This window comes from Ptiloglossa arizonensis, chromosome 4 (assembly GCF_051014685.1).
Source record: "Ptiloglossa arizonensis isolate GNS036 chromosome 4, iyPtiAriz1_principal, whole genome shotgun sequence".
In the NCBI taxonomy this organism is placed as follows: Eukaryota; Metazoa; Arthropoda; class Insecta; order Hymenoptera; family Colletidae; genus Ptiloglossa; species Ptiloglossa arizonensis.
Genome location: NC_135051.1, coordinates 5,644,755 through 5,658,944, shown reverse-complemented (window position 1 = coordinate 5,658,944; position 14,190 = coordinate 5,644,755). Strand labels below are relative to the sequence as shown.

At 41.4% G+C, this 14,190-nt stretch overlaps 1 protein-coding gene across 2 annotated transcripts in view; it reads right to left on the bottom strand.

Annotated features, from left to right (window-relative positions):
- Window positions 1-12,447: 12,447 nt before the first annotated feature.
- The window catches only part of Ance-3 (angiotensin-converting enzyme Ance-3), a 67,141-nt gene continuing 65,398 nt past the window's right edge, over window positions 12,448-14,190 (bottom strand). For both annotated transcript variants that reach the window (XM_076308475.1, XM_076308476.1), the window contains exon 13: window positions 12,448-13,899. In XM_076308475.1, the coding sequence (XP_076164590.1) occupies window positions 13,754-13,899 (146 nt within the window). In that variant the 3' untranslated portion in view covers window positions 12,448-13,753. The remainder of the gene's footprint in view (window positions 13,900-14,190) is intronic.

Genomic DNA, 14,190 nt, shown 5'->3' with positions numbered 1-14,190 from the left:
GTGTTTTATCGAGAGCAGCGAGACCGTGAATCTGTAAAAAAAAAAATTCCGGAATGGGTGTTTGTCAGCCTTGAACCGATTCCAATCGGAATTTAAATTGGGTGAAAATTTGGCTCGCGTTGCCTTTCGGTCGTATAGGTCCGCAAACAAGATTCAACGTTACGTTTGGTCGTTGTTTGTACCACGTGCGAGTAAGAGATACCGCAGGAGTCGCGAATTTTGGAGAAAATTAAGCGAGGCCGCCCAGTCGTGTCGGTTTGGCCGGCCGGTTACGTCGGTCCGGCCGTGAAACTCGCTTCGAGAAAGGCCAGATGTCTGCTGGATTAATTCTTCGAGATTTTTGCGCCGGAATACGTCCTCCTGGCGCGGAATTTGTTTGTTATCGCCGTGTATTTGTTATTTTGTTTGCTCGGCGGATCGTTGGTCACGATCGAGGAATCTGGAATTAAGGGCAGCTATTCGCTCCAGTGTACACATCGTGCTGTGCACAGGGTGTCCGGTAACTGGCGCCACGAGCCCCTGTACGGTTATTTTGAGCGAAGAAAATTAAGAAAAAATTTCTACATACTAGGAATAAAAATATGAAGAAAAAATATGAAGAAACATTTTTTAGAGAAGAAAGATCGGTATTCTACCTACTCCGAATAAAAATATGAAGAAAAAATTTTAAGAAAAAATAGGAAGAAAAATTTATTAGAGAAAAAAAGATCGGTATTCTACGTACTCTGAATAAAAATAAATCTTCCTTTCTTTCTAGAGTACACGACATTTCCTTTCGATATTATTATCGTCATGAAAATTGCCGAAAGTGTCCAACTATTCAGAATCATTTTTTCTCAAAAATTGAGTTCCCTGGGAAAAAATTTTCTTCCATATTTTTCAATCGTTAGATCGCGTTGCTGTTTGGTTATTGAACACTCTGTATATTCGAACACGATCCCGGCTCTATTGACTTCAATTATTCGCACGTTGCGATTATACGGAACCGTTTACACGAGTAACGTTCTACGAATTCGCGAATATTCGCGCGCGCGATTGGTCGAGCGCATCGTGGCGATAACATCTTCTCGATGAAATTGGTGTAAACGAAAGACAGTATTCCGTGGGCAGTCGGCGGTACGACCAGAGCTAAGCAGGCTCGCATAATGGGATGATTGGAAGGGCAATTCACCGCGTTTCCTCTTGTTCACCCAGCACGCAATAGAGCCGGACTCGTTGGACAGAGCATCGTTTAATCTCGTGACGAACAACATCCGATGAAATCGAGTAATTAACAATTACTGCGAAAGGGAAAATGGGACCGCCCTTGTGAGCGCTTACGACGTTCGGTGATGTAATTTCTGATTCGAAATTTTCTTTTCTCACCTTCTCACCAAGAAAAAATGTGAAGAAACATTTTTTAGAAAAAAAAGATCGGTATTCTACGTACTGCGAATAAAAATATGAAGAAAAAATATATTACATTTCGTGTTATCGATATATCGATCTATCGAAACACGATGCTCTAAAATTGCAGTCTGAAAAATACCAAGAAATCGTAATCCTCTCTTAGAACGTGTAATTGTAATACAAAAGAATTATAATCATCTAGAAGGGGTAATAAAAAAAAAAAAATGATAATTGACATTAGAATGGATAACTCTAACGAAATAAAAATTAAAATCGTCGTCACAGGATAGGTAACGCGACAATTTTTTTCACAAAAATCGTCAACGCGAAACAACCGTGTTCCTTTCCCACGGTGTCGACAAACCATCGAATAACATTTATTTTTATCCTATCTTCCCCGTGATGGATCGATACTCGAACATCCAAGGGTGAATAGCAATGTTATTCTCAGGTGTAACGTAGAAAAACAAAGGGTCAAAGAAATGATGCGAAGCGTTGGTTAATAATCGCTGGTGTTCGATCGAGCTGTGAACAACCGTTTCTAAAAATAAAGAATATTACGAATTTCCGGCTCGTCCAGGAGCAACGTGCAAGTTAATTAATACAAACGCTTTTAACGACCGTACGGAAGCCACCGACTCCCTGCCGGTATGTCAATTAATCCCGGTTCATAGTACCACGTGAAATCATGGAAGAGTGTGACGGAGGAAGTGTAGAACTTTAGGCGGGTCCACGTTCAGGTATTTCCAGTCTGGATTGACCTAACTCGGCGCTTTAATGATATCGCGAATAATTGCACCGGTTCGCACGGGTGTTACAATTTCAACAGAACACCATCGTCATCGTACGCGATTCCTCGTGCTCGGTTTCGTATTTACCGCGAGAAATATTCATGCAACGGCGTACTGTTCGCCTGATTTATAGCGACCGTGTCTATTTTAACAAGAACGACGTTCGTTTCAGAACGGAAAGAATTCTCGCGTTCGCGCGATAACTTGGGAATTAACATATTCAGGAGGTTCTGGAGCGAAATGGAGAAAACTTGTAGCATTCTGACCGGTGAGTTCACGGAACGGTGACGATTCAAGCGAATTAGATACGCACCTCGATAAAGGTTTTGTCGGTCGGTTATCGGTCTCGTCGATTAATAGAAACTCACTTCCTGGAAGTCTTCTAATTACCACGATTTGTCAGTATCGGAGAACCGAGACGAGAAACTAGGGCAAGAGGCAAACTGTGATTTAGCTGTCCCCTGCAAGATTCAATGCTGATAAACAACCTTCTCTCGGCAGTACTCTCTTGTGTCTTTCCAACAGATACCGTCTCGCTTTCAGATACCATCTTTCTTTTAGATGTCTCGGCTCTGATTCCACGAAGCAGACTCTGCCGCTAGTAAATTTCAATGAACTGTCGAGATAACAACTCTGAAACGGAGCTTGATAGGGTAGGTCCTCGTTGTCTCGGAAAAGTTCGAACGATACTTGTCATTGAGCATTGAAGCGTTCCGTCGATGGGTCGCAAATTGATGCTCGGTGGACGAACAACGTCGACCACAAACGGACAACGATCTTCGATCACGGAGAATTCTATAGGTCGGAGATGGAAAGATTGCACTGGCTGGGCGGAGTTCTGTCGCGTGCGACGCTATTCGTTGGAATATTCCAACTCGATCTATTGGGTTAGGAAAGTCATTTCATTTTTTTTTTTTTTTTTTTTTTGATGAAAATGAAACACGATTCTTTTAGAGTGTATAAACATTTTATTTTAAATTATATATTCTCCATTTTGGAAAACGATATGACTTTATGAACAACACAATACTTTGAACTTTCTCTTTGTTCCAAAGAGATCTGAAACTCTTTATTCCAGTCGTTTGTGATTCTTTGTATTTCGGAGGAAATTTAATTTTTACACAGTAATTTTCCCGAATTTTACGAGAAACCTTTTACAATCCAATCTTCTACAATTTTTCCCATTCTCAACGAATCGCGATCCTTGACTCGTCGTAAATAATAATTTCCACTTTCATATTTTTTCCATCATCGATGAAGTGCAATCTTTGCCCAATTGGGTGCGAAAAATAATTTTCCCACCGGTAGGTGGAGGGACAGAACGGAATAGGGAAATTCGCGCTAATGTTGCCCCGGCGTTATTAGCTTCTGCAAGCAACGGCCACTTATTCACGGTCTATTGTTCTCGACGGCAGAGAGGTTGGTTACGCCGGCCTAAGCGTTAATCGATACGGGAGCCCCGACGGTCGTACACGTTTTGGTTCCGTGTGTAGGGTGACTCGGTTGAAAATATCGTTTCCACGGGTCGCGCGCGCCTTGTCCCGCTCGGGACCGCGTGCAAAAATGATCGGGATCACGGATACGCGCGATTAGTCCAATTAGTATGCTCACGAACGACGTCTGTAATTTTACGGCGACAGCAAGGTTGCCCTGAATAGCTACGAGCCGACCGAGCTGCATCGTTGAAACCGGCTCGACACGTTCCGATCGAGCCGTGTGTTACGTTCTTCCATAAATTCTCCAGCGACGTAAGACTGCGCCCGCGTGAAAGTTCCGGCCTTCCTGCTCCGTGAGACGTGGAAAAAAAAAATTCTCTGTTCCGCCTCCGAAAGCGTTTCGCGATGTTTAACCCTTTGCACTCGAGGCTTCTTTGCTACCAGAATGTCTCGAGAAAATTTTCTAAGTCGTAAAATTAATCTGGAATGGAACATTTTTATGTACATTGTGTACATGCGTTTACACTCCAGAAGAACGTAATATTTAAATTCTAATTTAAATTCCAAATCGCCAAGTTTTTCCGGATCGAAAATAAAGTACACTGAATTAGGTGACGATCGAGGATCTCCTCTCGAGTCCAAAGGGTTAAACGATATCTTCTCGTTGGCAGAGGTAGGTGTCCTTTGTTCAACCGAAACAGTATCGTTGTAAGGTTAATTGTGTTAACCTTAGGGCGTTAATTTTCTCTTTGAAGAAAATGTGATTCAAACGTGTAGTTTCTTCAAAGTAAACTTCAAAGCTTAGAGCAGAACGAGTAGAGGAAATAGGGTAACTTTTATTGTAATAGTTTGAATGGTTGGAATGGATCAGGATCCACGAGAAGAACTCTAACGAGTGTTCACATCCTCGTTATAGGATTTAGTAGTCCTTTCTACCAGTAGAATGGTGATAAAGATGGCGGGGGAGATTGTAGAGCGAGAATGCAAATATTGCGTGCTTTCTTCTCGCGTACGGACAGTACATTGATCTGGAAGTTCTCTTTTTCAGCTATATACGAGTATTTCGTTATTGGGATTTTTTGATAAAAAAGAAACGAATGTAACAATTTTGTTTTTCAATTTAAAGGGTACCTCGTAACATGGGCTCCAGGTGCACTGTCTCTCGTATACATCTGCCTCGTCATGGCTTTGTGTACAACATCTCGCACAAAAGGATTCTCCCGCTTAATAATAATAATAATAATAACGATAAATAATAATTTATGGCCGGGAAGGAGGAAAACGTTTTCGTTGAACGTGGACAGGTAATTTACGATGCCGATCGTGGAATTAAAAGGAAAGTCCCGCCAAAATGATCGACGTACCCTCGTACCGTGAACTCAATTTTTAAAACTCGTTCTCGACGAGAATGTCGAAAGTGTCGTATAAAAAATTAGTCGGCAAGTTCTCATCGTGAAACGATGTTAGAATAATCGAATTCGTTTACAATTTTAAGGGCACCATTGCAACATAGACACCAGGTGTACGAGTCTCCCTAAATATCCACCTTGTCTCGTGCACCAAAGGGTTCTCCCGTTTAATAATAACGATAACGAAAATAATTTATAACCCGGAAGGAGGAAAATATTGCCGCCGAAGGTCGACAGGTAGTTTAAGATCGCAACGAGGGAATTAAAAGGAAAGTTGGCGAATTCCATTTTAAGATAAACGATACTCTTCGTACGAATATCGTTCACGTTCGATCGGTCCATTTTCTCGAAATTATACAGCGAGTGAACGTTGTGCAAATGTTCGACATATTCTGGTAACGAGAAAAATTATTTTACCTGGTTGCACCAGGGAAATTCGTAATTGCGACAGAGAGTTGGTGTCGTCCAAGTAGGGTTCTCGTTTTTTTTTCTTTTTTCTTTTTCCAAAAATGACGCAAGCCTTTGTAATCCGGCCGGATCATGAGATTACGAGGCCACGAATCAACGGAACGTGGAAGTACACGGGAACGTTGCATAACGATTGCGCTAACGTACGTCGCGTTGTTTACCGTCCGCATGAACATCGGGGAACGTTCAATTAATGTCCCCCGTGCGTCACGGGACGTACGATTTGGACATAGAGAATAGAAAGCGAATGGATTGCAGAAATTCGACACCTTTTTCACGTAGGCCGCCTCTAATCTTGATTATTGCTCTCTTAAATTCGAGCGAATTGAAGATCGATGTTTCGTTCCAGGAATTGTCTCGAGTTCGAGTCACGAAATCTTTGACAAGGAATAGGGATAAACGTAGTGAAAGTAAACGAGAAAAAATAGCGTGACGAATAGGGACGATTGACCATTTCGAAGGAACTCAGCACGCACTACGATGAATCATCCAATTACAAAAATTAATACTCTCTATTTTCTCATTTTGTCTTTATAGTAACGAAATGGATGGATCGGTGAGATTCTCCCGATCGAAATAAGTACGAATACGTATTTTCAAGGTCACCTTTAACATTCTTTTTTAAATACATAATTCTATATTGTGTCCATCAGTTAACAAGTATCGAGCAAATAAAATTATAGAGTTGTGGACGAAGAAGTTAACCGTTTGCGCTCGAAGCATTCTTCAACGCGAGAAACCTCAAAGGAATCTTCTACATCGGATGTCAGAATAAATGGTAGAATAAACTTGGATGTTTCGTATACAAGATACTTTATTTATCTCGAGCCACGAGGGAAGTTTTCTTCTTGAAAAATTAACACTTCGAAAAATTAGATAAAATCTCAGTGCATCGGTCGAACTTTTCGAGTGCAAAGGGTTGAAGGTGACCTTGAGAATTTACAGAAAAGAAAAATACAGATAGTAGAAAAAAATTGATAGTCTTCACCTTGAACGTCGTGTCGTTTACGTTGAACAAGTTTTGATTATTCACTGAAAAAATGTTAACTAGGTCGAATCAGGTGGTCCATCTTCTATATCAATGACGAATCTACCAGACTGCCCCCCTAAGTTCCATACTCGAATTCTTCTGGTCGCGAAAGCGTGATCTTCGTTCATTTCCTTCCGGTGGTTTCCGTTTCGAAAGCGCCGCGCGAATCCTCCACTTCCGGTTCATAAATCCGTATACGTTCCCTGAGTACGTAATTCGACTTTCCTCGGTCGTTTCGTTGCTTCGTCGTTTCGTTTAACCAAAATCGTGACGAATCGTTTGGCAGAGGACCTCGGGGCGAATCGACCTTCGCGGTCGATCATCATCATCGAATCACCGTATCCTTTGTTCGTTCGATTATCGTACGAGCGTGTCCTTAAATGTCCACATCGAAAGTTGTATATTATTACGCTACGTTGTGCAATATTCTTTCCTTACCTTTCCCCTTTCTTTATTTGTAGAAAAACGCTCCGTAACCCACTTTGTTACATAAGTTTATAGGCGTTCTCATTCATAAGATGCATATAGTGTTTCTTGCGGCCTTAACGTTAGAGTGTTTCGTTCCAGTTGACTTACGATCCAGTGAGAAAGAAAAAAAAAAAAAGAACTGGGAACGATATTTCCTTTTTGCATTCAATTTGCAATTTTCTTTCTCAATTAGTGGTAAACTTGTCAAACGTGTACTTCTTCTTTTACGGTAGTAGGGCTTTGTAGATTGAACCGTGTATTTTTCGTTTCGTTTACAATGCTAAAGGTGACGATACAAGGTATTTTGAGAATCGGTATCATACTTTCACCGATTGCTAAGTTTCGATAAGGAATACACGTCTGTACAGAAATTGACGATAACTTTTTTCTCTTTTAGAAATTATTTAAAAATAAGAAACGTGGAATTAACTTTTGGGACAACCTGTAGAATAAATCACGAGTACACGATTATGATAAAAAAATCGCTTTGTCAGGATAAAGTTTACCAATTAAGAGGCAACAGATTGCACAGGCTTGGGCAATTTCACAAGACAGTGACATTGGATGCCGGTTTTACCCTCTCTGTTACGCAAGAAAGCCATTGTTCCGAGCTAATCCTAATTACCGTCATTACGGCCGAGCCAGATATTATTCTTGAGTATCGTTGACCCCTCGTTTCGTTTTATGCGACACGGTTCTTCGTGATCTCCGGCGACAGCCGACGCGTAACCTGGAAAACCGTTTCACCGTGTCTGAAGGGACGCTAAAAGAATTTCTTATTCGCGTATCGTTTCTCGGAATCGTAAAATCTTCTATCTATTGTTCAACGATGAGAAGACAGCGTATCGTTATTATTGGCATCTTTATTTATTATGCAGATGTAATCTGCAAACTTATCGCGTGACGAAACACTCAAATGAAATGTATCGAGCCAAAGGGAGGATAGAGCGAATTAATTATTCCTTCGTTTCCTCTGCTCTATAATGTCTAGACGATCTGCCAACTTCTCATCCTCGAACAGTACATGCATACACGACTGCAGTCGCTTAGCTCGCTGCTCGTCGATTTTTTTACGCTTGCGTTTTCCTTCTCGATCTCTGGATCAGATTTCCATTCAAAATAATATCTTCTTTTATTAACACATAAATTATATTTAATATGTAACTTATTATTCACATATAAATAATGCTATATATTATATTATGAAGTACTAAATAATACTATGTTTATATTTTTTATGTACGTTCAATTTAGATGAGGTACTAAACAATACTATATGTATATTATTTACGTACGTTCAGATTAGACGAAGTACTAAATAATACTATATATTCTTTAGGTACGTTCAGATCGGACGAAGTATCTCTGATAAAATTTTCGTAAATATCTCGAAAACCACGAGTTCACAACGCTTCGTACCACCACCTTCGTAATCCTCGAGACACAAGCTTTCGACGAAGACAAACCTTCTCTCTCCTCTCGGTCGTCCCAATAACCAAAATGTATCCGTCAGCTGTTCGTTACCGGGTGAAATCGCCGCGCTCGTTCGCTCAAATAAACAACGAATAATCGTTCAAACGGACTCGCCTCCTCCACGATTCGCTACACCGTAAATTCATTGTTGCGTTATTACACAAACGAGCAGCCTACGGGAATTCCTGGATCGCATCTAGCTCGATTACGATCGAGTTGTTACGTCACTCGTTTCCTCGTCGCTCGATCTCGTTCGCTCGGTCGCTTCCGTTTCTTTCTTTCTTTTTTTTTTCTTTTTTTTTTGCTTTCACTCGATCCTCGTCGACGCTGACCGTACGAAATTTTTATCATCTTCGACGAACGAAGTCGAGAGAACGGAAAACGCTTCGTTTCGTCGCAAACCGCGAATGTACTCTGAACGGGTAATAAAACACTGCAGTTCCGTAAAATTTTCTTCCTATGACGTAAATCTTTCGGGGCTGAATCTATCGATTACCGAGACGTTCGTACGTCGGTTCGAGCACGTTCGCTGCGTGCGTTTTATAATTACGGAAATTGATAACGGAGAACGGTGCTCGGGGTCTATAGTCGTAAGATTAAACAAATGCACGTGACTCTGTTCAGAATGAATCTGTTCCTCGAATATTGTTACATTTTTCGGCGGAAGATTTCACCGACCCTTTACAAATTTTTCACGTGTATTGGATTTACGATGTGGATTCGTTCGTTGCGAGTACGAATATCGATGAAAAAGATACAAAAGTGAAGAAACAAAGAGAAACTTCAATGGCTCGACGTGTTTCACGAAACGATACAAAGCCACCGGTGAGTTAACAAATGACTGTATGTATATATGTGTTCTGTTTATATCTGATGATTCGACTCGTTGAATGGACTTTGTATATAACTCTTTGTTGGTATTGTCGTCGTTCAGGATGCTGTGGAATGGGCTCGAGCGTGTTATCGATGGTCAAGGTTCTTAGAAGGTCACGTGGGGTCGTTGAGTTCTTCCAATGGTGACACACGCGCGTAACTTTCGTTCAACGAGAGCCTAAGGTGATCTTGAAATCGTTATAATATCGATTAGATGCAGTAACCATTCGTAGTAGGCGTAGAAACGTAATCGAGCGTGTCTATGAATTCGATACAGTACTTCTGTAAAAGTTTGATAAAAATTTACGATGATTAAGTTTCTTATGCAGCCACGAGAAGTAAGTATCTCTTTCTTGCAATTTTCGTTACTCGTGTCTCCAAAATGATCGAATATCTACATCTAATAGCCCACAGAATCCACAGTGGACACACAACGCCCTATCGCTCTGCAAAATCGCGTTGAAGTCGATGGGGGGACAGATCCTCGGTGAATATTTTTAAAATATTCGATTTCGAGTTGACAAACACGTAAATTTCTCCCGGATTTATCCCAAATAAGAAAATTAACATCGAGGTTGCTCACTCCTTACAATAATTCATTTCATGAAACAAGAAAGTTGTTCGCCATTTCTCTTCGACGTTCTCGATGGAGGTCATGGAATTTTCATCGGGCGTTTTCTCGCTCGAATTTCAGCGATCCTGTCGACACGTGGACACGAGGCGACGCGTATAAGTGGCCACGGTGAAAGTGGACGTTCGTCGAGTCATTGTGCAGACGTTTCGCGGAAAGAGCAGGACTTCCTTGTCTTCCGATTACGCAACCCGGACGAACCAGTTTTTCGGGGGCCCGGTAGACGCTCGAGGACCCGCCGCGAAATCGAAAGCGAAAGGGGCCACGCGATCGAGGTTGCGTTCCGAGACGAGGGCACACTCTCGCTCCTCGAGAGGAAAAAAAATGACCCCTCAACCCTTCGACGTAACCTCCGGGGCTCAAAAAATACTCGAGTCTGTGAATCGAAAACGACCATCGAGACGCGACTCGCTTCGTACCCCTTTTTTTCTTTCTCTCTTCTGTAACCTTTTCTTCTCTCTTCTGTGCTTTTTTTTTCTCTTCTGTACCTTTATTTACTCTTCTGTTCTCTCTGTTTCTGTACCTTATTCGTAGGGGGCCCCCTTTTTGTACACTGAATTTGTCTACGGCGAGTAATTGACACCAATTAACACGTAGCCAACGATGTTGACGAAACGGCACGCTGTAAAAATTCGGTTTCTACTTTATCGTAAATTTGTACGAGTTAATTGGGAAGTTCGTTTACGATTACATAAGGGGACACATCGAATGTGATCGATGTTAACCCGTGTTTCTCGTCGAGTTCCGCGTGGGGGGAGCATACAAATTTTTTGATAGGGTAATGGCGCCGACCTAACAAGGCTTTCCACGTGAAAGGCAATATTAGTTGATTTATAACGAGGAAAGATGCTGGGTCGACTTGATTTTTTTTTCGTTCAAAGTGGCGTTTGACTTTTTGTGTCCTTTTGGAGTAAATGTTAATTATCATGGAGTACTCCTGAGGATTATATCTGTGCCTCGTGTTAAGACGAAGAATTATACAATTTTGAATTAGTTTAGAACTTTCTTACCTTTTTTCTAATAGAGAAAAATCATTAGTAGGATTCCAAGGGTTCAACTTCCTCCCTATCCAAATTTACGTTTTCTCCGTCATACCGTAACCACTTGAACGCTTTAAGATATTACTTAACACGAAAAATTTAACAAATGCGCGTGACTTGTAAAAATCGTATACTCCTCGTGTAGGTAGTTGGAATTACCCGCTTTCCCCGATCTGTTTCCCAATAGGACGATAAACTTTATTAGCTAATAAATTTCGGGAAAGTTTCAAGTCACGAGCAGTTCCTAGATCGCGCAATAGGGAAAAATCCATTAAATGTCAGCGACTGGATCAATCTATCCCGAGTTGTAAATGACTCGTTGATGCATCGGGTCGGAGCTAGATTGGGTTTCGAATCTGAACGCACAATCTCCATGGAGGTCGTGTAAAAGTTACACCTAACCGAGTCGTGCTAGGGTAGGTCTGCGTTTGAACTATAACTTGATCCGTATTAGTCAGGAACTAAACCTGATTTAGGTACGGAGCATCTAGAGCTCGTTTAGCTTTTAAACCTGTTCTCTCGACCGGGTATTTTGTATTAAAAATGCCTCCGGGGTCAATCATAATATTCGTGCCGCATCGAAAGGGGAAAACGATAAGATCGGACACGTTTGAAGACGGTTCCAATAAGAGCATCGCGGCACGTTCAGTGATGCAACTGTTCACCGGTCATTTCGTACTCGGTTTCCGCATCTTCGCGTTACGCAAGTGGGTGAACCAGTTTTCTGGACGGACCACCTTTTCGTAATTATAGCCCCGAGCAACTGTCCCGTAGGAACAATAACGTCCCTTGAAAGCTCTCGTCCTACGTATCGCTAATACACGAAAGATACTTGGTATGCATCGTCATCGTTCAATTTCGCAAGCTCGCGCGAAGAAGATCGGTTTAGAAAAATCGTAAGATTCAGGCTAGATCATTTAGACTTAATGATCTTTGATTTAGGAGACTAAGGGGGTATCTCCAGGTGGTACTCGATCGTAACGATCCTACAGGATTGTTAATTGTAGTTAATCGATGTCGTGTTTCGATACCTAGATACTTGGAAATTGAAAGGTAATCATAATTCTTTGCTCTCAGGAAACCTTCTCCACTTCTCCACTTACTTTTTTTGTTTTGGTTCTGTTTAAAGAATTTGTTCCGCAAGCAGTTCTTTTTCTTCAGATAATTGGATTTATAGATTAAAATGGGACACCCTGGGGTACGACCCAGTTTCGTTAATTGCGCAACCGGGTGATCCAATTTCGGGCCAGCACTTCTCTGAGAACCATGAAAATCGGAAATAATAAGTTCCAGAGTTTCACAAGAAGATCGAAGCGAGTACGATTTGTTACAAATCGTGGGTCCAAAGTCTCGAATTTGGGCCAGTCTGTCGTTACCGGGACGTCGCTTGAAAAATCGTTACTTCAGAAAGTATTTTAACTCGAATATTTCCAAGAAACTAAAGAAAACAAAGAATCTTTTTATTCGTGAATACACAATTCCATTAAAAGAAAGAAGGTTGACCTTTTTACATGTACTTTGCTATACCGTCTACAAAAACGTTAATAACATCGAAAATTAATATGTTAATGTCAAGTGAAACCGGGTGAAAGGAAAACCTGTTCATAACTTTGTAAATATCTGCATATGTAATTTATTTGAATTTTTCTGCTTCATATGGCGAGTACTGATTACCTTAAAAATTGTGAATCTTTTTTTCTTTCCCCTCTGTATATTATAGATAAATAATTGTATTTACACTGTGGACACTTTGGACAAGACTCGCATGTTTGTTTGTCCAACGAAAAATCACATTCTGTATATTTCTGTCGGTTCGAAGCACGGCCAATATTGTCTTCTACGATTTATGAATCTGTTCTTCTCGCCAAATCGTGTAGCTAACAATTACGAGGTGCGAGCAACTCGTCGTTTAAAATGATTCACGTGCTCGCATTCGCACGCGAGCTTCCTAATTATAGCCGTGCTATTGCCACGTCCACTGCTCGATGGGTCCCGGTTAAATTAATAACGAATACTTACATGCAACGATGCCGCCGTTTAATGGCGCTCACGTTGGGGCGACGGGCTGGAAAGTAAGTCTTCCGACTCTTTTTTGAGCACATTTACATATCCACGGTGTGTATCGGGTAACGCTGAATGACGAGACCAATTATCAACCGTGATAATCAACACGAAATAAGAACAATACGAACGGAATAAAAAATAAAAAATATATGATTCCATTTAAAAAAAACTCGATCGTAACCTTTGCAAGACTTTCGTCTTGCGATCGCGAGAAATATAAAAAATTGTAGAGTGAAAGAAATTCGGGAAATAAACAATTTCTTTTCGTAGAGCTCCATATTATTAGCCGTAACTTTTAAAGGAATAGAGATTTTTGAATAAAATTTCCCAGATTTGTAGTTCACTAAATGTGATATTATATACCGGAGAAACGTTTCGCAAAATCGTATCCACGCGTTTAGAAAAAAAAATTCCCAAAGAGTGCTCAGATATCAGCCGATCGCCCTTTCAGTCGGCCACGTGACGCCGCGCGAGTCGCACGCATCCGCTTCATCGAGAACGGACGCAACTCGCATGCAAAACGCCGTCCTAGGCGATTGCCTAAATATCGATCTATTTGGTTCGTGGCTTTGGCAGGATCGAGAAACGTCGATCGGTTTCCGGCCCGCGACGCTCGCGTGAAGGGAAAGCGTCGAATAAAACGCTCCGGGCTAGAACGCTCGATTCGCGTCTCCGCCTCTCTTAATGAAGCGCAATTACCGCTAGGAGGATCGACGCGACACCGCTCAGAATCGCCGTAGAACGCGTCAAACCGCCTCCGTTGTAGAATCCGCTTCCATAAACTTGTAAGCCAGCTGTCTCGATGCTGCGCTTGCAGTAGTCACCGTCTGCAATTGAATCGAATTGTCATTTTTTCGGGGATAAACAATGGCCTATGTTAGGTCTGGGTTAGGTCTGGGTTAGGTCTGGGTGCTCCACTAATGGATAGTTTAGGTCTGGGTCTTATATTATTGAGTAGGTTATGTCTAGGTCCTACTCTACCGAGTAGATTAGCTTTAGGTTCGAGTAGGTCAGGTCTAGGATCTATATTACTAAGTGGGTTACATGTCGGTCCTATACTACCACGTAGATTAGGTCCATGTTCTGTACTATAAAATAGTTTGGGACTAGGTCCTTTA